The sequence below is a fragment of the Conger conger genome, chromosome 13 (assembly GCF_963514075.1).
Source record: "Conger conger chromosome 13, fConCon1.1, whole genome shotgun sequence".
Lineage (NCBI taxonomy): Eukaryota > Metazoa > Chordata > Actinopteri > Anguilliformes > Congridae > Conger > Conger conger.
In genome coordinates, this window is record NC_083772.1 from 45542474 (window position 1) to 45565723 (window position 23250).

Here is a 23250-nt window from a genome sequence, read left to right on the forward strand (position 1 = left end):
AGAGGCACTCTTGTTTGGCCCATGTCTTGTTTTTTCTCTTATTTCTCTGCCACATAATGGCTTCCTTGTCTTTCACTGGCACAACTCTGGTCGACAAATGCCAATAACAGACTCCAAAGGCAATCAAAGGGCTGGAATCGGATACTGAAAGCTCTCATACCTGCACTAAGGAAGCAACTGAATATCCAGGACTAATTAGAAGCCAACTGTCCAATTTGGTCCCCTAAAATGGGGGGCTGTGTACAAAAAGGGATGTGATTCTATCATGGATGACCCGATATGGATGCACATACATAAGGCGACGGTCTGCACTTTAACCATCATATTCATGCTTTCACATTTCAAAACCAATGTGCTGGAGTACAGAGCCAAAGGTACAGAAATTGTACCACTGTCCAAATACTTCACGGACTGCAGTAAAAGTGCAGGAGCACATCAGAAACCTGCAGACACAGCTGACTTTGAGATCCCTGCTGTAAATCCTAAACTACTCTGGGTGAGAGAGCCATGCCAACGCCCCTCATGAATAATTAAACACCAGACAGACCGCTGGGAACCAATATAGAGTGGCTGCTTCAAGGGGTGTGGTTCTCTACAGTAACACACAGGACAGGGTGTGGTTCCCTACAGTAGCACACAGGGTGTGGTTCTCTACAGTAGCACACAGGACAGGGTGCGGTTCCCTACAGTAGCACACAGGGTGTGGTTCTCTACAGTAGCACACAGGACAGGGTGTGGTTCTCTACAGTAGCACACAGGGTGCGGTTCTCTACAGTAGCACACAGGGTGCGGTTCCCTACAGTAGCACACAGGACAGGGTGTGGTTCTCTACAGTAGCACACAGGACAGGGTGTGGTTCTCTACAGTAGCACACAGGACAGGGTGTGGTTCTCTACAGTAGCACACAGGACAGGGTGTGGTTCTCTACAGTAGCACACAGGACAGGGTGTGGTTCTCTACAGTAGCACACAGGACAGGGTGCGGTTCCCTACAGTAGCACACAGGGTGTGGTTCTCTACAGTAGCACACAGGACAGGGTGTGGTTCTCTACAGTAGCACACAGGACAGGGTGCGGTTCCCTACAGTAGCACACAGGGTGTGGTTCTCTACAGTAGCACACAGGACAGGGTGTGGTTCTCTACAGTAGCACACAGGACAGGGTGTGGTTCTCTACAGTAGCACACAGGACAGGGTGTGGTTCTCTACAGTAGCACACAGGACAGGGTGTGGTTCTCTACAGTAGCACACAGGACAGGGTGTGGTTCTCTACAGTAGCACACAGGACAGGGTGTGGTTCTCTACAGTAGCACACAGGACAGGGTGTGGTTCTCTACAGTAGCACACAGGACAGGGTGTGATTCCAAACTAAATTTTTGACCTGCTCTATGAAAATCAGTCACATTGACCCCAAAACAGATTAAGAAAGCCAAGATATTCTTCCTCAAAATAAAGATGAAAGATTTAAATTTTTACATAAACATCGATTTATATTAATTTGGCCCTTGCGACTTCCGACTATGATAGAACGGGTCACATTTCTAGTTTCAGAAACATAATGGCCTTTATTCCTCCAGCACCTGGACTGTTAAAATAACAAACGACCATGTGCCTATTTCAATCAGGTGTGACCATGCGCCTATTTCAATCAGGTGCGATCGTGGGAACTCTCTGTGTAGTGCCATTCTGATGCAGCTGAATGCGTTTCATTTTAACCAACCAAAACACAAGTCTTAAGTCATGTCACAGTTTCCACTGCTATTTTAACAGTGTAATATTAGGCTAGTAATGTGCTTATAGGGAACTGCACAACTGTACACCATCTGCTCTGTCAAACTCGGATAAATATGGATAAAAATATCAAGATTACCATGTGAAAGTGCAGAAATATTGAAAATATTTACCTGTCAAGGATGATCATAATAGGCTGCTGAATTAGACAATCACAGTAACGAAGAATAAAACCGATCAGTAGTCAATTCCGGGATAATGTTTGAATACATGTCTCAAATAATCATTCAATGGAAAACACATAAAAACATGCAATAGCCTAACAGAGATTAGATTTGTAGAAGACAACTGAAAATTTGCTTAAAATGTTTACATAAGTAATAATTAAAATTCAACTCTCAGATGACCTGAGGGGCGGCCTGTAGCGTAGTGGTTAAGGCCTGTAGCATGGTGGTTAAGGCCTGTAGCGTAGTGGTTAAGGCCTGTAGCGTAGTGGTTAAGGCCTGTAGCGTGGTGGTTAAGGCCTGTAGCGTGGTGGTTAAGGCCTGTAGCGTAGTGGTTAAGGCCTGTAGCGTGGTGGTTAAGGCCTGTAGCGTAGTGGTTAAGGCCTGTAGCGTGGTGGTTAAGGCCTGTAGTGTGGTGGTTAAGGCCTGTAGCGTGGTGGTTAAGGCCTGTAGTGTGGTGGTTAAGGCCTATAGCGTAGTGGTTAAGGCCTGTAGCATAGTGGTTAAGGCCTGTAGCGTAGTGGTTAAGGCCTGTAGCGTAGTGGTTAAGGCCTGTAGCGTAGTGGTTAAGGCCTGTAGCATAGTGGTTAAGGCCTGTAGTGTGGTGGTTAAGGCCTGTAGCGTAGTGGTTAAGGCCTGTAGCGTAGTGGTTAAGGCCTGTAGTGTGGTGGTTAAGGCCTGTAGCGTAGTGGTTAAGGCCTGTAGTGTGGTGGTTAAGTTAAATGACTGGGACACACAAGGTCAGTGGTTCTAATCCCGGTGTAGCCACAATACGATCCGCACAGCCGTTGGGCCCTTGTGCAAGGCCCTTAACCCTGCATTGCTCCAGGGGAGGACTGTCTCCTGCTTAGTCTAATCAACTGTACGTCGCTCTGGATAAGAGCGTCTGCCAAATGCCTGTAATGTAATGAAATGAATGTTGTACTGAAATTTCTAAAGAGAACTAAGTCTAATGAAATGAACAGAAATGAACCTTAAAACAGGAAGAAGAAAAAAAAACAGGACTGAAAACAAATGTGCACCACATTATACAACTCAGTGTTACTGGGCTTGAACAGGAGCAGGTCTTTTTCCCAAGAGCTGAATCTTTCTGCTCGACATCTCGTTAAATCCACCGTAATATTAGCAGTCCACCAAGGGGCAAAAAAGCAGACTCTACATTACATTATTACTTTACATTAATGGCATTTGGCAGACGTACAGTTGATTAGACTAAGCAGGAGACAGTCCTCCCCTGGAGCAATGCAGGGTTAAGGGCCTTGCTCATGGGCCCTACAGCTGTGCGGATCTTATAGTGGCTGCACCAGGGATCAAACCAGCGACCTTGCGGGTCCCTGTCATGTTCATTAACCTCTACGCTAATTAATTAAGCCACTAAGTCCAGCCCTTTTTAACATTGTGCCTTATTTGCGCTTGAACTATCCGCCGTGAAACTAGCAAAAGTGTGTCTTTGTGTTTGGGCCTATGAAAATAGCCCTGAAGCGTAAACAATATGTATAGATAGACATGTAGACCAGGTGCAGGTGCAAAAATGTGGGACCCCTGGTCAAAAAGCCTTTTACAATGAATATCTTGGCGAACAGAAGCGCTCAAAATGGTACAAAGTTAAAAACGACACAACTTTAAAGCAAGATTATTTTTAATTCAAATATTTTACAGCTTCAAAACAATAAAAAAAGGAAAAACGCCCTGTGTAAAAGTTTGGGAGCCCTGTCAGTTGGTACTTTGTAACTCCTCCTCAGGCAACTGTAAGAACTTGTAAATGCTTCCTGTAGCCAGCTAAGAGTCTTTCAATTCTCGCTTTTGGAATTTTCCCCCATTCTTGCTGGCAGAACACTTCCAGCTCAGACATTTTCTTTGGCCTCCTTGCATGTACAGCATGGTGAGATCTCTCCACAGATTTTCAATAATATTTGAGTCTGGGGACTGTGGTGGCTATTCCACAACCCTCTTTCCTGGAGGTCCTTCATGGTTGATTTTGAGGCATGCTTTGGATCATTGTCTGGCTGGAATACCCCCAGCCTTTCCTCAACTTCAATGTCTCAACTTTACCTTTGAACATTGGCCTCCAGTATTTCTTAATATTTGGTAGAATCCATTCTTCCTTTCACGCAAACAATATTTGCCCCCAGCTGCCACACCTCCATGCTTCACAGTTGGCAAGGAGTTCTTCTCTACAAAGGCTTCATCCAAAAGATACCTTCTTTGGTGGTGGCCAAAAAGTTCTATTTTGGTTTTGTCAAAGCACATTGTTCCAAAAGACTTGAAGCTCCTCAATGTTTTCTTTTGCATACTTCAGGCGCTTCATTTTGTGTTGAGGTTGTTCGTTCTGGAAGCTCTGCCATGAAGGTCTTTGTTGTTTAAAGTATATTGTATAGTTGTCCTGTGAACAGCTAGAGCAAAGCCTGCTACTCTTTTTTTGCAGCTCTTTTGCAATGTTGTGTGGGTTCTTCTGAGCATTTCTCACCAGGTCTCGGGCCATTCTAGCTGAACATCATCTCAGTCTTCCAGACCTTGCCTTGACTTCAACCATTCCATTTATGAGTGGAAACAGGCAGTTTGAAACATCTTTTTAAAAAGTAACAGTAAAAATATGAATAAAAAGCTTTAGAATTTGCAGAAAGGTCTCATGTTTAACTCGGTGTGGCAATATTTACAGTTCAGGTTTGCTCTGTTCACCAAGATATTCATCGTAAAAAGCTTTTTCACCAGGGGTGCCTACATTTTTGCATACGACGGTATATACCATGTGCTCATGTATAAATATAGACACAGAGAACAGATATGTAAATGTGGAATCTAATACAAACCGAAAGGGAGCATTACGCAGATGTAGGAGTGGAATCTGTGCAGACTGTGACCATATATCATGATGCGGATCACAGGCTGTCCACCATATAAAACGGAGTGAGAAAGAGAGAGAGAAAATGAGTGCCCTGCCTGTGGGAATACAGCCTGGGAGAGACAGTGTGGCGAGGGCGGGGAGAGGCCTGAGAGACGCTCACAGTCGTAATGGAAGTGATCTAACAGGGCGCCCCCCCTGGGCCGGCGTTATTGCTGCAGATATGAATATTACATGTGCTGATGCTGCTCTGTGGCTCAGGTGTGGGGGGGCGAGGCCGGGCCCTCCGCCGGCCCCTCCGCCGGCCCCTCCACCGACCCCTCCACCGGCCCCTCCACCGGCCCCTCCACCGGCCCCTCCACCGGCCCCTCCGCCGGCCCCTCCGCCGGCCCCTCCGCCGGCCCCTCCGCCGGCCCCTCCCTGCTCTGAGAGCCGCTTAATGGCCCCGGCCTACTGCTCAATTATTCATGGCCTTCCTGGCCTGTGGAGGCACCCCGTGGGGCCAATGCGCTGGGGCTGTAAGTGGGGCTAATGGACAGGTGGCCACAGCCGAGGAGGGGGTGTGGGAGGGTGTGGGGGGACCTGTTGCCGTGGCGTCTCTAAGTGCCGGGCTCCTCCCCGCAGTCAGGAGTCCTGGGACAGATCTAATGCAGGATAGAGCCCTGCCCTCCGCCAGCACTGCCCCGCACAGCCAGCAGGACAGAGCCCTGCCCTCCGCCAGCACCGCCCCGCAGAGCCAGCAGGACAGAGCCCTGCCCTCCGCCAGCACTGCCCCACAGAGCCAGCAGGACAGAGCCCTGCCCTCCGCCAGCACCGCCCCGCAGAGCCAGCAGGACAGAGCCCTGCCCTCCGCCAGCACTGCCCCACAGAGCCAGCAGGACAGAGCCCTGCCCTCCGCCAGCACCGCCCCGCACAGCCAGCAGGACAGAGCCCTGCCCTCCACCAGCACCGCCCCACAGAGCCAGCAGGATAGAGCCCTGCCCTCCGCCAGCACTGCCCCACACAGCCAGCAGGATAGAGCCCTGCCCTCCACCAGCACTGCCCCACACAGCCAGCAGGACAGAGCCCTGCCCTCCGCCAGCACCGCCCCACACAGCCAGCAGGACAGAGCCCTGCCCTCCACCAGCACCGCCCCACACAGCCAGCAGGACAGAGCCCTGCCCTCCACCAGCACCGCCCCACAGAGCCAGCAGGATAGAGCCCTGCCCTCCGCCAGCACTGCCCCACACAGCCAGCAGGATAGAGCCCTGCCCTCCGCCAGCACTGCCCCACACAGCCAGCAGGACAGAGCCCTGCCCTCCGCCAGCACCGCCCCACACAGCCAGCAGGACAGAGCCCTGCCCTCCACCAGCACCGCCCCGCACAGCCAGCAGGACAGAGCCCTGCCCTCTGCCAGCACCGCCCCACAGAGCCAGCAGGACAGAGCCCTGCCCTCTGCCAGCACCGCCCCACAGAGCCAGCAGGATAGAGCCCTGCCCTCCGCCAGCACTGCCCCACACAGCCAGCAGGATAGAGCCCTGCCCTCTGCCAGCACCGCCCCACAGAGCCAGCAGGATAGAGCCCTGCCCTCCGCCAGCACCGCCCCACAGAGCCAGCAGGACAGAGCCCTGCCCTCTGCCAGCACCGCCCCACACAGCCAGCAGGACAGAGCCCTGCCCTCCGCCAGCACCGCCCCACAGAGCCAGCAGGATAGAGCCCTGCCCTCCGCCAGCACCGCCCCACAGAGCCAGCAGGATAGAGCCCTGCCCTCCGCCAGCACCGCCCCACACAGCCAGCAGGACAGAGCCCTGCCCTCTGCCAGCACCGCCCCACAGAGCCAGCAGGATAGAGCCCTGCCCTCTGCCAGCACCGCCCCACACAGCCAGCAGGATAGAGCCCTGCCCTCTGCCAGCACCGCCCCACAGAGCCAGCTGATACCCCGGGGCGGGCTCCACTCCACTCAGGGGTGTAGCTAGGCATTCTGGGCCCCCTGAAAGAAGATTACTGTAGGCACCCATCTCCCTTTTTATGTTATATATACAGTATGTACATAATGTTTGGGACAAAGATCATTTATTAATTAATCTGTAGTCCACAATTTGAGATTTGTAATAATGAAAAAAAATTTTTTATCACATGTAGCTAGTTAAAGTGCACATTGTCAGATTTGAAGAGGGCATTTTTACAGTATACACTTTGGTTTCTCCATGTAGAAATGCAGGTTTTATACATAGTCCCGGCATTAGTCATGTTTATCATATCCATGTTTATGACTTCCTGATATCTGTGACCTATCTGCATCATTACTGTCTGGATATCCTGTTTCCAGGTTGTCCTACAAGCGATACTAAAACTCTTTACATTAGAATGGATCACCATGGGAACTGGGGGGTGGGAGTAGATTCAATTACGTTTTGCTGATACAGTATGGAACACATTTGTTGGCTAAAGACGTCAAGGTTGCAAGGTATCAGATGAGCCTCAAACCACCGTGCTGTGGCCAGTTACGCAGTAGATCGTTTCCGCTGACACATTTTCCATTTGAACTCAATGGAAAAAATATTCATATTATTTTAGTATCTACGGCATATCTGGCAGCAGCACGTTGGTTTGAGGCTCATCTGATACCTGGGACCTGGGAATATGCAACTGACTTATTGACATTCACAGCAAGTGTCAAGGCAGCCTACATTTCCTTATGAATGCCATCGCACAGAAGTGTCAGTAAATGTAGGTCTGTATGATGCACACGCCACGCACAGGCTAGTGCACGTATAGTAAACACTCAAATGAGAAAAAGGGGCATTCCAACTTTCAGAACACTTTGTTATTGAATGGAATAGGCTAATATGCCATTTAATTTGCTTGAAATGTGCGTTTTATTTTTAGCAACTGAGGCACACACAGTGGGCTGTCATTGTAGTATTAGTGTTAGCTATTTCACACTCTGTTTTGCGTGCCAGGATACACAAATGAAATGGCTAGCTAACGTTAACAACTACAAACAAAATATCTTGACAAGTGGTCACAGTTTGCTGCGAATTACGCGCTTGTGTTCCCCTTTGAAGCACAAGCTATCCTGGCCGAAACGTTCTTAAACAGCGTTGGGAAGTTCTGCTCACCTTTCTTTAGGAAGAAATTAGTTATAAACTGCCTTCTCTCAAGTTCCTTTCTTTTTATAATCTCAAGAAAAAGCACACAAACGCTAGATTCAAAACTGTGTGCAGGGGCAGACTGAACCATTTGCAAATTTGAGATGGGAGAGCTTGTTGCTAGTTTTTTTTTACTTTTTTGATTCAGTCTCTCAACCTATTTAGTCGGTCAATATTAATTGAGTAAGTTTACTTTATTTAGACATTTTAAATTGCAGCCAAAAGCAAACATTAAATTCCCAGGCCTATTCAGAGGCCCCGGGCTCTGCTGGAGAGGGGCGTCTCCCGAAGCGCCGGGGCGTGGTGCCTGCTCATCCGGACACACTGGAGGGAGCTGGTCTCAGGGGTTTGGACTTACTGCCAGCATGTCACCAAACAGACTGGAAATCCCCTGCTCAGGAACCCCCCAGGCCCCCTGTCCAGCAGCAGATTAAAACACTTAATCCAGACAATGTATGCTGTTCAGCCAAAGCCGCAGTATGTGGGGGGTCTGCACTGAGACTGAGAGACACATCAGGCTGTAGAGCAGGTCTGCACTGAGACACACCAGGCTGTAGAGCAGGTCTACACTGAGACACACCAGGCTGTAGAGCAGGTCTACACTGAGACACACCAGGCTGTAGAGCAGGTCTACACTGAGACACATCAGGCTGTAGAGCAGGTCTACACTGAGACACATCAGGCTGTAGAGCAGGTCTACACTGAGACACATCAGGCTGTAGAGCAGGTCTGCACTGAGACACATCAGGCTGTAGAGCAGGTCTACACTGAGACACATCAGGCTGTAGAGCAGGTCTACACTGAGACACATCAGGCTGTAGAGCAGGTCTACACTGAGACACATCAGGCTGTAGAGCAGGTCTGCACTGAGACACATCAGGCTGTAGAGCAGGTCTACACTGAGACACATCAGGCTGTAGAGCAGGTCTACACTGAGACACATCAGGCTGTAGAGCAGGTCTACACTGAGACGCACCAGGCTGTAGAGCAGGTCTACACTGAGACACATCAGGCTGTAGAGCAGGTCTGCACTGAGACACACCAGGCTGTAGAGCAGGTCTACACTGAGACACATCAGGCTGTAGAGCAGGTCTACACTGAGACACATCAGGCTGTAGAGCAGGTCTACACTGAGACACATCAGGCTGTAGAGCAGGTCTACACTGAGACACACCAGGCTGTAGAGCAGGTCTGCACTGAGACACACCAGGCTGTAGAGCAGGTCTGCACTGAGACACACCAGGCTGTAGAGCAGGTCTGCACTGTGACTGAGAGACACTTTGGCTTTCAAATGTGAAATCTGCTTGTTGTAGCTCTTTTACAGAGGAGACCGTTATAAAGTTTACATTGTGTATATAGATATTCACACAGTTATTTTAAAATATGAGTATTGTTTTCCAACCTAAAGGGTCTATGGGAAACACATGGTCATTCTGTAAACCTCCTTTAAAGGATTGTCAGCATGATTTAAAGGATTGTCAGCATGATTTAAAGGGCTCCATCACAAACACCCTCGCCCTGCTTGGGTGTGTGTGTGCGTCTGCGTGTTGTGTTTGCAGTGCCTTTGAGTGTGCCTGGCTGTGTCTGTGTAAGCATGTTCTGTTTTCAGCGGGTTTGTGTGTTCCTGGCTGCGTGTGTGTGTGTTTGCAGTGCCTTTGTGTTTGTGAGCGTGTGTCGTGCGTGTGTGTGTGTGCGTGCGTGCGTGTGTGTGCGTGTGTGGCTGGCTGTGTGTGTGTGTGAGCAGTGGGATTGTGTGTGTGTGTGTGTGTGTGTGTGTGTGTGTGTGAGCAGTGGGATTGTGTGTGCCTGGCTGTGTGTGTGTGTGTGTGTGTGTGCGCGCGCGTGTGTGTATGTGCGTGTGTGCCTGGCTGTGTGTGTGTGTGAGCAGTGGGATTGTGTGTGCCTGGCTGTGTGTGTGTGTGTGCGCGCAGGTGTGTGTGTGTGCACGCGTGTGTGTGTATGTGCGTGTGTGCCTGGCTGTGTGTGTGTGTGTGTGTGTGTGTGTTTGCTCGGTGGTGTGGGAGGCTCATTAGTTTGTCCAGCTGGGAGCTGCGATAGAGACTGTCGATATGATGCCGCCAAGCACACCAAGGAGTCTAATCAACCCTCATCTCTGCCCCAGCAGAGAAACAGGAAACGCATCTCTCCCCAGCAGAGAAACAGGAAACTCCTCTCTCCCCCAGCAGAGAAACAGGAAACTCCTCTCTCCCACAGCAAAGAAACAGGAAACTCCTCTCTCCCGCAGCAAAGAAACAGGAAACTCCTCTCTCCCCCAGCAGAGAAACAGGAAACTCATCTTTACCCCAGCAGAGAAACAGGAAACTCCTCTCTCCCGCAGCAAAGAAACAGGAAACTCCTCTCTCCCCCAGCAGAGAAACAGGAAACTCATCTTTACCCCAGCAGAGAAACAGGAAACTCCTCTCTCCCGCAGCAAAGAAACAGGAAACTCCTCTCTCCCCCAGCAGAGACACAGGAAACTAATCTCTGCCAAACTCACCACTGATTTTTATAGGCATTCTTGCTCTACTGTCTTCTAAGAAAAATAAGCACTCAATGTGCACCTACTAATCGCTTCTTTTCATCTGGATCTCTGGTATTTGCAGCATGAAAATTAAGACCACCAGTGACCACAGATGTCGCAAAATCCACCAGAACTGAAACATTAAGGACAGGCACTTTAAGTAATCAGTGTGGGCGTTTCATTGTTTATGACTCCAGTCAGCGCTAGAGCTTGTCAAAGAGCGGCTTCTTGTCTTTACTCACTTGCACAGATAGGCTACACCTCAGGGCAAGGCCGTGTATAAATGCATATTTGGTAAATGGTTGGCATTTATATAGCGCCTTTATCCAAAGCGCTGTACAATTGATGCTTCTCATTCACCCATTCATACACACACTCACACACCGACGGCGATTGGCTGCTCAGGGACATCGAACGGCCAGCCCTCCGACTGCGAGACGATTGCTCTTACTGCCTGAGCCATGTCGCCCCCTATTATATTTCAATTACACGAATTATCTCTGAATGCTAGCAGCATTGTCCGTTTGAGCTGTGGAATAATTAGAGAGCTGGTCTTGCCTCTTCCATTGGGCCTATTTCAAAGTGCTATTCCACTCTAATTTCACAAATACGATGTTCCTTCAGAGCATCTCATTTGAATCTAACATCAAAGAGTCTCTACTGCCGCAGTCGTGAGGTCTGGAAGCAAATGAGAGGCTGCCCCGTGGGACACTGACTCTGTGAACATTACTGGTGCTTTTACCCGCCTGCACTGACTCTGTGAACATTACTGGTGCTTTTACCCGCCTGCACTGACTCTGTGAACATTACTGGTGCTTTTACACGCCTGCACTGACTCTGTGAACATTACTGGTGCTTTTACCCGCCTGCACTGACTCTGTGAACATTACTGGTGCTTTTACCCGCCTGCACTGACTCTGTGAACATTACTGGTGCTTTGACCTGCACTGACTCTGTGAACATTACTGGTGCTTTGACCTGCACTGACTCTGTGAACATTACTGGTGCTTTTACACGCCTGCCCTGACTCTGTGAACATTACTGGTGCTTTGACCTGCACTGACTCTGTGAACATTACTGGTGCTTTTACCCGCCTGCCCTGACTCTGTGAACATTACTGGTGCTTTTACCCGCCTGCACTGACTCTGTGAACATTACTGGTGCTTTTACCTGCCTGCACTGACTCTGTGAACATTACTGGTGCTTTTACCTGCCTGCACTGACTCTGTGAACATTACTGGTGCTTTTACCTGCACTGACTCTGCGAACATTACTGGTGCTTTTACCCGCCTGCACTGACTCTGTGAACATTACTGGTGCTTTTACCCGCCTGCACTGACTCTGTGAACATTACTGGTGCTTTGACCTGCACTGACTCTGTGAACATTACTGGTGCTTTTACCTGCCTGCACTGACTCTGTGAACATTACTGGTGCTTTTACCTGCCTGCACTGACTCTGTGAACATTACTGGTGCTTTTACCTGCCTGCACTGACTCTGTGAACATTACTAGTGCTTTTACCTGCCCTGACTCTGTGAACATTACTGGTGCTTTTACCCGCCTGCACTGACTCTGTGAACATTACTGGTGCTTTTACCCGCCTGCACTGACTCTGTGAACATTACTGGAGCTTTTAGCACTGACTCTGTGAACATTACTGGTGCTTTTACCCACCTGCACTGACTCTGTGAACATTACTGGTGCTTTTACCCGCCTGCACTGACTCTGTGAACATTACTGGTGCTTTTACCTGCCTGCACTGACTCTGTGAACATTACTGGTGCTTTTACCCACCTGCACTGACTCTGTGAACATTACTGGTGCTTTTACCTGCCTGCACTGACTCTGTGAACATTACTGGTGCTTTTACCCACCTGCACTGACTCTGTGAACATTACTGGTGCTTTTAGCACTGACTCTGTGAACATTACTGGAGCTTTTAGCACTGACTCTGTGAACATTACTGGTGCTTTTACCCACCTGCACTGACTCTGTGAACATTACTGGTGCTTTTACCCGCCTGCACTGACTCTGTGAACATTACTGGTGCTTTTACCTGCCTGCACTGACTCTGTGAACATTACTGGTGCTTTTACCCACCTGCACTGACTCTGTGAACATTACTGGTGCTTTTACCTGCCTGCACTGACTCTGTGAACATTACTGGTGCTTTTACCCACCTGCACTGACTCTGTGAACATTACTGGTGCTTTTACCTGCACTGACTCTGTGAACATTACTGGAGCTTTTACCTGCACTGACTCTGTGAACATTACTGGTGCTTTTACACGCCTGCCCTGACTCTGTGAACATTACTGGAGCTTTTACCTGCCTGCACTGACTCTGTGAACATTACTGGAGCTTTTACCTGCACTGACTCTGTGAACATTACTGGAGCTTTTACCTGCCTGCATCTGCATTTCTAGGTTTTTCTTTTTCACATTTTTTGTTCTCTGCTAAGAGACCATCTTTTGTTAGACTAATTGCATAGCAGTATATAAAATACTTTTGTTTGCTGAAATGAACAGCACATTTGAAATGAGTGGCACATTTGACAGATTAAAAGGAAAGGGCGACCCCCGCCCCCATGCACGGGGGGTTTCGAGCCCTACCACGGCACCTTCTGAACTGTGATGCCTTCGCCATCTGCTCCTCTCTGCTCCATCAGGCTGAACGGAGCAAAGAATACGAAAGTCAGGCAGATCCGCTCCGAACAGCCACATGCTCAAAGCTCCCAACGAACTTGTGGTGAAACCTTTTGAAAAGCATCACTCAAAATAAAACTGCCTCTCGTTATTTCAATTCAGCATTCTCAGGGATAGTTTTAGTTTATGTTTGGTTTAATTTACCCCCGCTTTCAGGTTACAATGATGAACATGTTTATGGATGAGCAATTCAAATAAAACAAAATATATCATTGTGGCGTCACAAAAAAGTACCCATGAACAAGGCTTTAGTTCACGAGGGACAATGGTTGCAAATCTGTGTACAAAAATGTACAAATGACATTTCTCAAACAAATTCTTCATTGTTATCATTCCAGTTCTAGCCCACTGTCCCTTCTTAGAGTTTGGAAGAACATTCTCTGGGGCAGTCTGTAGCATCGTTGCTAAGGTATCTGACTGGGACTGGCTCAAACCCCAGTGCTGTTAGGCTTGACCCCACATTGCTCCAGGGGGGATTGGCCCCTGCTTAATACTGTATCAACTGTAAGTCACTTTGGATAAAAGTGTCAGCTAAATACCAAATGTAATGCAACGTAACGATGGAACACAGGAAATATCAACAAATATCAAGCACCTATAATCCTGGGACTTATTGTCATGGCCATTCTGTTAAGAGTTCCTCAGTCTCGACTCTCTGACGGGGATTCTGCTTTTCCCATGGCACCTGCCCTGACAGGTCACTTTAACGTTCCCGGAAACGGGATGGATTTCACATGACTATAAAATGTTCTAAAGTGCAGAAACACACGCTGTGGCTGGGGCTGCTGTGGCCACACCTCCACTTGAGCATCATTGGCTGATGCTGCAGAGGCCGCCACTGAGCCGGCCAATGAGAGCGCGAGGTGTCTGTGAGTGAAGGAGCAGGAGAGTGAGGGCAAACACCGCAGCCGGAGTCTTTTCAACAGAAACCCTGCAGCTCCACTGGAATGTGCGTCGGAGGGGCTCCAGCCCCTGGACTTCCTGTATCTGCTGTGTGCGTTACGTAATGGCGCGAGCGGTCTACTCCGCGGCTCGGATGCTGGGGGTCAGAGGTCAGAGGTCGCCTCCAGAGAGGGAGTGATGAAGAAGAGGAGGAGGAAGCTGGGAGAAAGGAAGCGGGCTTGGAGAGGCACAGATGAAAGCTGAGCAGAAAGGAGGAATGTTGTCGCAGGCATTGACCTTGAGCGTTCAGTTATACTAACATGGCGGAGGCTTGAGGGAGAAGAGGACTTGTGACTGTGCGGCTGACTGGGTTTCAGAGAGAGTGATCCGAGAGGTGAAACAGCAAAAACAGCCACACACACACACACACACACACACACACACATGCACACACGCACACATGCACACACGCACACATGCACACGCACACACAGGCGCACACACAGGCGCACACACACGCACACGTACACGCACACAAACACACACGCAGAAATCTCTGCCAAAAAAGTTATAGTGTGTGCGTCTTTCTCTGTGAAAGAGCTCCAGAATGGTTGGGGCAGGCTTGTCTCTGCATGTTGGCTGAGCAGGAATTCACTGATTCCCCATCAGGAGATTCCTCACACTGTAATACTAAACACTGTGAGCTCAGTGCTTCATACAGCAGCACAGTCATACTAAACACTGTGTGCTCAGCACACAGCATCACACAGCATCACACTGTAGTACTAAACACTGAGCTCAGCACACAGCATCACACAGCATCACACTGTAGTACTAAACACTGAGCTCAGCACACAGCATCACACTGTAGTACTAAACACTGAGCTCAGCACACAGCATCACACTGCAGTGCTAAACACTGAGCTCAGCACACAGCATCACGCTGTAGTACTAAACACTGTTCAATGAACAGTTTTGCTGGAAAATAATCCGGTACAGATTTGTATTAAGTGTGGTTTGGGAGGGGGTGAAGTCAGTGTTTGGGAGGGGGTGGAGTCAGTGTGGGGGGGGGCTGGTAATTGGTCACTTACTTGGAGAGGGACACTCCGCCGGCCTTGCCGATGAGCTCCTCGTGGTGCAGCACGGCGTCGTTCCAGGGAATGTGGAGGAAGTCCAGGAGCGTGCGCATCCAGCGCTCCGGGTGCAGCACCAGCTGCTCGTAGTGCATGGGCAGGCACTTGTCGGCGGCCTCCAGGCACTGCGTGTACATGGTCTCCACCGCGCGGTTCCACTTGGTCAGGCAGTCGCGGTAGCTGCCCAGGTCGAAGCCGGCGATGGTGACCTTGCGGGAGATCATGGAGTGCACGGAGGCGCGGCCGTCGCGGATCATCAGGATGAACTTGGCCCGGGGGAAGATCTTGGCCAGGTAGGACAGGGACTTGAGGGCGAAGGGGTCCTTGTTGCAGAGGAAGGGCGCGGGTTCGCCGTGCTTGACGATGATCTCCAGGAGGAAGGCCTGCATGGCGGAGTCCAGCACGTCGTCGGTCACGCCCGCCTCGTCCAGGCGCATCTTCTCGCGGCCGGAGCGGCTCCACATCTGCTTCATGGCCAGGATGCGCGGGATGACGCGCGTCTCCTCCCCGCAGCGCACCAGCGGGTGGGCGTCCATCATGGCCCTCATCAGCGTGGTGCCGCTGCGCGGGACGCCCCCGATGAACACCAGCGGCATGTCCTTGCTGTAGCCGCCGGGAGCGCTGGCGTTCCGGCCGGCGTGGAGCGACGTGCCGGCCCCTCCGGCCCCGGGGCCCGGCTGGGACCGCTCCTCCATGCGCTGGTGGCATTCCATGGCGTGCCGGCCCAGGTAGAAGACCGTGACGGAGCTGATGACCAGGCAGGCCACCAGAAGGTTCTGCTTCAGTTTCCCCATGGTGGGACAGCGGGGCGCAGAGGGGGCTGAGGGTGTGGGGCGGGGCGGGGCGGGGCGGGAGCAGGGGCGGGTCTCTTTAAGGCTGAGCCCCGGGACTGGAGAGGCAGCATTCAGCCCCCTGCAGGCCTCCTCGAGTGCCCAGCTCCATCAGGGCTGAAAGAGAGGAACCAAAAACACTCACTGCTCACGAACAAACACCGCTGCTCATGAACAAACACAGCTGCTCACGAACAAACACAGCTGCTCATGAACAAACACAGCTGCTCATGAACAAACACAGCTGCTCATGAACAAACACAGCTGCTCATGAACAAACACAGCTGCTCACGAACAAACACAGCTGCTCATGAACAAACACAGCTGCTCATGAACAAACACAGCTGCTCATGAACAAACACAGCTGCTCATGAACAAACACAGCTGCTCACGAACAAACACAGCTGCTCACGAACAAACACAGCTGCTCACGAACAAACACAGCTGCTCACGAACAAACACAGCTGCTCATGAACAAACACAGCTGCTCATGAACAAACACAGCTGCTCATGAACAAACACAGCTGCTCATGAACAAACACAGCTGCTCACGAACAAACACAGCTGCTCATGAACAAACACAGCTGCTCATTAACAAACACAGCTGCTCATGAACAAACACAGCTGCTCATGAACAAACACAGCTGCTCATGAACAAACACAGCTGCTCATTAACAAACACAGCTGCTCATGAACAAACATCTGAACATCGGGGGGGTACATCACAAGAGCTGGATAAGTTCACACAGTAATACAGTAAGAACAGCTCTTATGGGTTTTACTTGGTGAATTTAACCAACTAAATTAGTAATCCAGCTTCGGGATAGACTCCCCCCCATGCCCGGTGACGTGCTTAAGGACATGTTTGTATCAGTGTTCTGAAACAAATCTGGATGGCAGTTGGTAGCAGGGATTAAAAAGTGCACTGAATAGCATGTCGATCCACTACAGGTTTTAGTGCAAGAAGGTACTTATGTTCTTATGTTTCTTGCCTGCATCTAGCAAAGTTTGGAATGGCTTATAGTGCTGTGCATTTGGAAAGAGACTTCTATCCACGGGTTAAAGCCAGCTGTTACGGGTTTTACTTGGCGAGCTCATCCAGCCAACCCAGTAATCCTGCCCTGTGATATACACCCCTGGAGTCGGCCTGACATATCTATCCATGGATGGCCAGCATGGCGCATCGCAAATCACAGCACACACACACACACCAGAGCACACGCACACACACACACACACACCAGAGCACACGCACACACACACACACACACACACCAGAGCACACGCACACACACACACACACACACCAGAGCACACGCACACACACACACACACACACACACACCAGAGCACACGCACACACACACACACACCAGAGCAGACGCGCGCGCGCACACGCACACACACACACACCAGAGCAGACGCGCGCGCACACACACACACCAGAGCAGGCAGACGCGAGCACACACACACACACACACACACACACCAGAGCAGACGCGCGCGCGCACACACACACACACACACACACACACACACACACACACACACACACACACACACACACACACACACACACACACACACACACACACACACACACACACACACACACACACACACACACACACACCAGAGCAGACGAGTCCAGTCTGATACACTGCGTCTGTGCAGCCGAAGCAGGGGGGGTGAGTGCGTGTCCCTAAATCCCACCCCCCCCCCCCACGCAGACACGTGTGAAACAGGCCCCGCTCTGAAACTACAGGCCTGAGAGCCGCTGGATCCGCCAGCTCCTCTCCCCACAGACGCCATAATCTCCACCATGGTTCCCCTGCAGACGGAAAGCCCAGCCGGCCAAAAACATGACATGCGGCTGTGTGTCTGTAATCTCCCCCCGGAGCTACAAAGCCTTCATGTTCGGGGTGGACAGCCTCCAGAATGCAACGAGCAGCCGGGCCCCTGGCCAGAGCAGGCTGGCTCCTCCTCATGTCCAGTTTCCTCTGCTCTCACCTGAAACGAGTGGAGGGGGAGGAAACCGCACGGGGCCGCCCGCTCGCCTGGAACATCTGCAGGCTCTAGGTGAGGGGGGGGGGAGGGGGGACTACAGAGGCAGACTCATTCTGTGAAAGCCCTCGGCTTTGATCTGACTTCCTCACAGAAGCGACACACTGTGATCAGACATGAGACTACAGTGACTTTCGCTGTCATCAAGCAGAACATATTTTGGAACACTCTGTAATTTAATGTGCTGTGGGGGGATCAGGAGAGAGGACGGACGGACGGACAGACAGACAGACAGAGCCACAGGGAAGGGTGGGGGTGGAGAGTCTCAGCAGGACACAGTCAGAGATGACACAAACCTGGGGATGAGTGCAACAACAGGCCACAACAGGAAGTGGCACAGGAAGAGCAGGAGGTGAAGAAAGGTCAGGTGGGCGGGGCATGAGCATGACTAAGCTGCGGGGGGGGGGGGGGGGGGGGGTCACTCCCAGCTGGGAGCCACAGTGCCCTGGGCCTGCAGTAAGCAGAGCAGGAAGAGGGGCAGGTTTCCATGGGAACAGGGACACGGGAAAGACACCCTGCTCACAGGGCGTAAACTGGGCGCTTAAACTCCACTCGCGAGTGGAAAATGGGTCGATTTTGGAGCCTCATATCTTTGCTGTTAAAGCAGAGAAAAATCTGAAGATTTTCATAATACTGGGCAGAAAAGTTTTTTCAGGATAAGATCAGCCACAAGCAAGTGTTGCATATTCAACCAAGTAGTTGGTAAGTTTCCACTCAAAATGAAACATGTGTTTTTTAAATGCCTTCATACGCATGTGCAAAAAATCTCGTTGTTACGGCTATGTGTCTTAAGCCTACGGAAGAGCTAATATGTCTATAACAACAAATCCAAAAAGCCTCATTTTTTGCCTTTTCTCTATTGAATAGGTAAAAATGGCTGGCATTCTTATGTGCTGTACAATTGATGCTTCTCATTCACACACTCACACACCAACGGTGATAGGCTGCCAGGCAAGGCACCAACCAGCCCGTCAGGAGCATTTAGGGGTTAGGTGTCTTGCTCAGGGACACTTTGACACAGCCCGGGCGGGGGATCGAACCAGCAACCCTCCGACTGCCAGACGACTGCTCTTACTGCCTGAGCCATGTCGCCCCTGTCGTAAGGAACATTTCCACAAAATTTGACAAAATTGGAGAGGTCACCCCCCCCCAACACTTCACCTTGATTTTTCACAGAATGACACCACTGGAGCTGGAGCACTGTGTACACAGCGCCTCATCTGGAGTCTGAGACCCCTCTCTCTGGGCTGAGACCCCTCTCTCTGTGCTGAGACCCCTCTCTCTGTGCTGAGACCCCTCTCTCTGGACTCTGAGACCCCTCTCTCTGGGCTGAGACCCCTCTCTCTGTGCTGAGACCCCTCTCTCTGTGCTGAGACCCCTCTCTCTGGACTCTGAGACCCCTCTCTCTGTGCTGAGACCCCTCTCTCTGTGCTGAGACCCCTCTCTCTGGACGCTGAGACCCCTCTCTCTGGACTCTGAGACCCCTCTCTCTGTGCTGAGACCCCTCTCTCTGTGCTGAGACCCCTCTCTCTGTGCTGAGACCCCTCTCTCTGTGCTGAGACCCCTCTCTCTGGACGCTGAGACCCCTCTCTCTGTGCTGAGACCCCTCTCTCTGTGCTGAGACCCCTCTCTGTGTGCTGAGACCCCTCTCTCTGTGCTGAGACCCCTCTCTCTGGACGCTGAGACCCCTCTCTCTGGACTCTGAGACCCCTCTCTCTGTGCTGAGACCCCTCTCTCTGTGCTGAGACCCCTCTCTCTGTGCTGAGACCCCTCTCTCTGGGCGGAGACCCCTCTCTCCGGGCTCTGAGACCCCTCTCTCTGTGCTGAGACCCCTCTCTCTGGAGTCTGAGACCCCTCTCTCTGTGCTGAGACCCCTCTCTCTGGACTCTGAGACCCCTCTCTCTGGAGTCTGAGACCCCTCTCTCTGGAGTCTGAGACCCCTCTCTCTGTGCTGAGACCCCTCTCTCTGTGCTGAGACCCCTCTCTCTGGGCTGAGACCCCTCTCTCTGTGCTGAGACCCCTCTCTCTGGACTCTCATCCCAGCGCAAGCCCAGAGCCTTTCACACCTCTCCACAAACCACTAACTACACAACTCCAAAAACCCCCCAAAACCAGTAATTACAACACTACACAAATAACTACACCTCTCTGCAAACTAACTACAGAAGCCAACCACCACTTGAACAACCAGCACAGCTACAGACTAACTTAAAACTTAAAACTGGTGGCGCTGTTGCCACTAACTTTGTGGATTCTCTTTTGATGACAGATGGACCCCATAATACAGCTATTAAATCATTCCACATAATACAGATGAATACTTTGTGATTTAATTTGTATGATATATGGTAATAGGCTATTGTTGCTCAGTTGAAAATCTGATTCATTCATTAAGTTATTAATCCAATTATTTTTTCAGATGAGAACTGCGTCTGTTGCTGAATCTGCATCATTAGAGGTGCTGGGTATTGACATTTTTGATGCATATGAAGAGACTCTACTCCCAATTTTGTTACCTGCTCCCTGACACCTGCAAGTGTCAGAAATCTCCCGCAAATAAGCTGGAAGTGAAGTCTAGTATTTTCCATTATCCCAGCATAAATTAACAAAATGTTGTGAATTTAGAAACCACAAAGTGGAAATGACAATGTTGTTTAAGTTGCAGGGGGAACAAAAGATAAATAATTAATGCAATAATTAAGTGTGAACGGAGATCAGAGCAGCAGTGTGAACAGGGATCAGAGCAGCAGTGTGAACAGGGATCAGAGCAGCAGTGTGAACAGGGTGATTAGTGTGGCAGTTTCGCGTTGCACTCTGGGGAGAGTACGCACGGGGCTGAAGGGTCAGATTAATACACCTTCTAATGTTCCTTCACACTTCCTCCCTTAGCTCACATTGATCCACACAGCCAACACTCTACAGGGAGCACAGCCTGAAACCAGACCGCTGTACACTTAATAACCACTCACACACACTCACAGACCAACACACACACTCACACACACTCACACTCACACAGACCAACACACACACTCACACTCACACACACTCACACAGACTCACAGACCAACACTCACACACACACACAAACACAGTCACACAGTCACACAGACCAACACACACACTCACACTCACACAGACTCACAGACCAACACACACACTCACACTCACAAACACACTCACACAGACTCACAGACCAACACTCACACTCACACTCACAAACACACTCACACAGACTCACAGACCAACACTCACACACACACACACACACACACACTCACACAGACTCACAGACCAACACTCACACACACAAACACAGACTCACAGACCAACACTCACACTCACACACACAAACACACTCACACAGACTCACAGACCAACACACACACTCACACTCACACACTCACACAGACTCACAGACCAACACACACACTCACACTCACACTCACACACACTCACACAGACTCACAGGCCAACACACACACTCACACACTCACACAGACTCACAGACCAACACACACACACACACTCACACAGACTCACAGACCAACACACACACTCACACACACACTCACAGACTCACAGACCAACACTCACACACACAAACACACTCACAGACTCACAGACCAACACTCACACACACAAACACACTCACACAGACTCACAGACCAACACTCACACACACACACACAAACACACACACACTGAGGCACACAGACACACACTCTCTCTCACAGACCAACACACACAATGAGACACACACACACACAAGACTCATAGACTCACACACGCGCACGCGCACACGCACGCACACACGCACACACACACACACACACACACTCACACACACAAACACAGTCACACAGACTCACAGACCAACACACACACTCACACTCACACACACAAACACAGTCACACAGACCAACACTCACACACACAAACACACTCACACAGACTCACAGACCAACACTCACACACACAAACACACTCACACAGACTCACAGACCAACACTCACACACACAAACACAGTCATACAGACTCACAGACCAACACTCACACACACAAACACACTCACACAGACTCACAGACCAACACTCACACACACAAACACACTCACACAGACTCACAGACCAACACTCACACACACAAACACAGTCATACAGACTCACAGACCAACACTCACACACACAAACACAGTCATACACACTCACGAACTAACGGACACACTCACATACACACTCTCACAGACTCATAGACCAACACACACACTCACAAACACAGTCACACAGACTCACAAACTAACAGACACACTCACACACACTGAGGCACACAGACACACACTCTCTCTCACAGACCAACACACACACAATGAGACACACACACAAGACTCATAGACTCACACATGCACACACACACACACACACACACACACACACTCAGACTCACAGAAACACACTGAGACACACACACACGCACACCTCGAGTACCGGGAACTAAAAAAAGGGCTTTTCCACGTGGAATGAAAGTGTCTTTGTTGAGGGGGGCTGTGCGCTGTGGTGGGGAGGGGGTACCACGTGCACAGGGGCCACATTTCACTTACTGTCCCTCCAGACAGGAAGTGTGTGTGTAACCCAGCGGATGTGTGTAACCCAGCGGATGTGTGTAACTCAGAGGATGTGTGTAACCCAGTGGATGTGTGTAACTCAGAGGATGTGTGTAACCCAGCGGATGTGTGTAACTCAGAGGATGTGTGTAACCCAGGGGATGTGTGTAACCCAGCGGATGAGTGTAACCCAGGGGATGTGTGTAACCCAGGGGATGTGTGTAACCCAGCGGATGTGTGTAACTCAGAGGATGTAACCCAGCGGATGAGTGTAACCCAGATGAGGTGTGTAACCCAGCGGATGTGTGTAACTCAGAGGATGTGTGTAACCCAGCAGATGTAACCCAGCGGATGAGTGTAACCCAGATGAGGTGTGTAACCCAGCGGATGTGTGTAACTCAGAGGATGTGTGTAACCCAGCAGATGTAACCCAGCGGATGAGTGTAACCCAGATGAGGTGTGTAACCCAGCTCTACGCTCACCTTGGCTGCCTCCTCCAGGCAGCTGCGAGCGCTCTGCACTGAAGTGGCTGAAACATCCAGACCCTCATAGCCAGCTCTCTCCCTGAAAGTTCCCTTCAGTATC

General features: G+C 50.6%; 1 protein-coding gene across 1 annotated transcript in view; it reads right to left on the reverse strand.

Moving 5' to 3' along the window:
- tpst1 (tyrosylprotein sulfotransferase 1) overlaps positions 1-23250 on the reverse strand; it is a 57018-nt gene that overhangs the window by 23569 nt on the left and 10199 nt on the right. Inside the window, exon 2 of the mRNA XM_061217525.1 lies at positions 15126-16114. Coding sequence (XP_061073509.1) covers positions 15126-15961 — 836 coding nt within the window. The 5' untranslated portion in view covers positions 15962-16114. The remainder of the gene's footprint in view (positions 1-15125; positions 16115-23250) is intronic.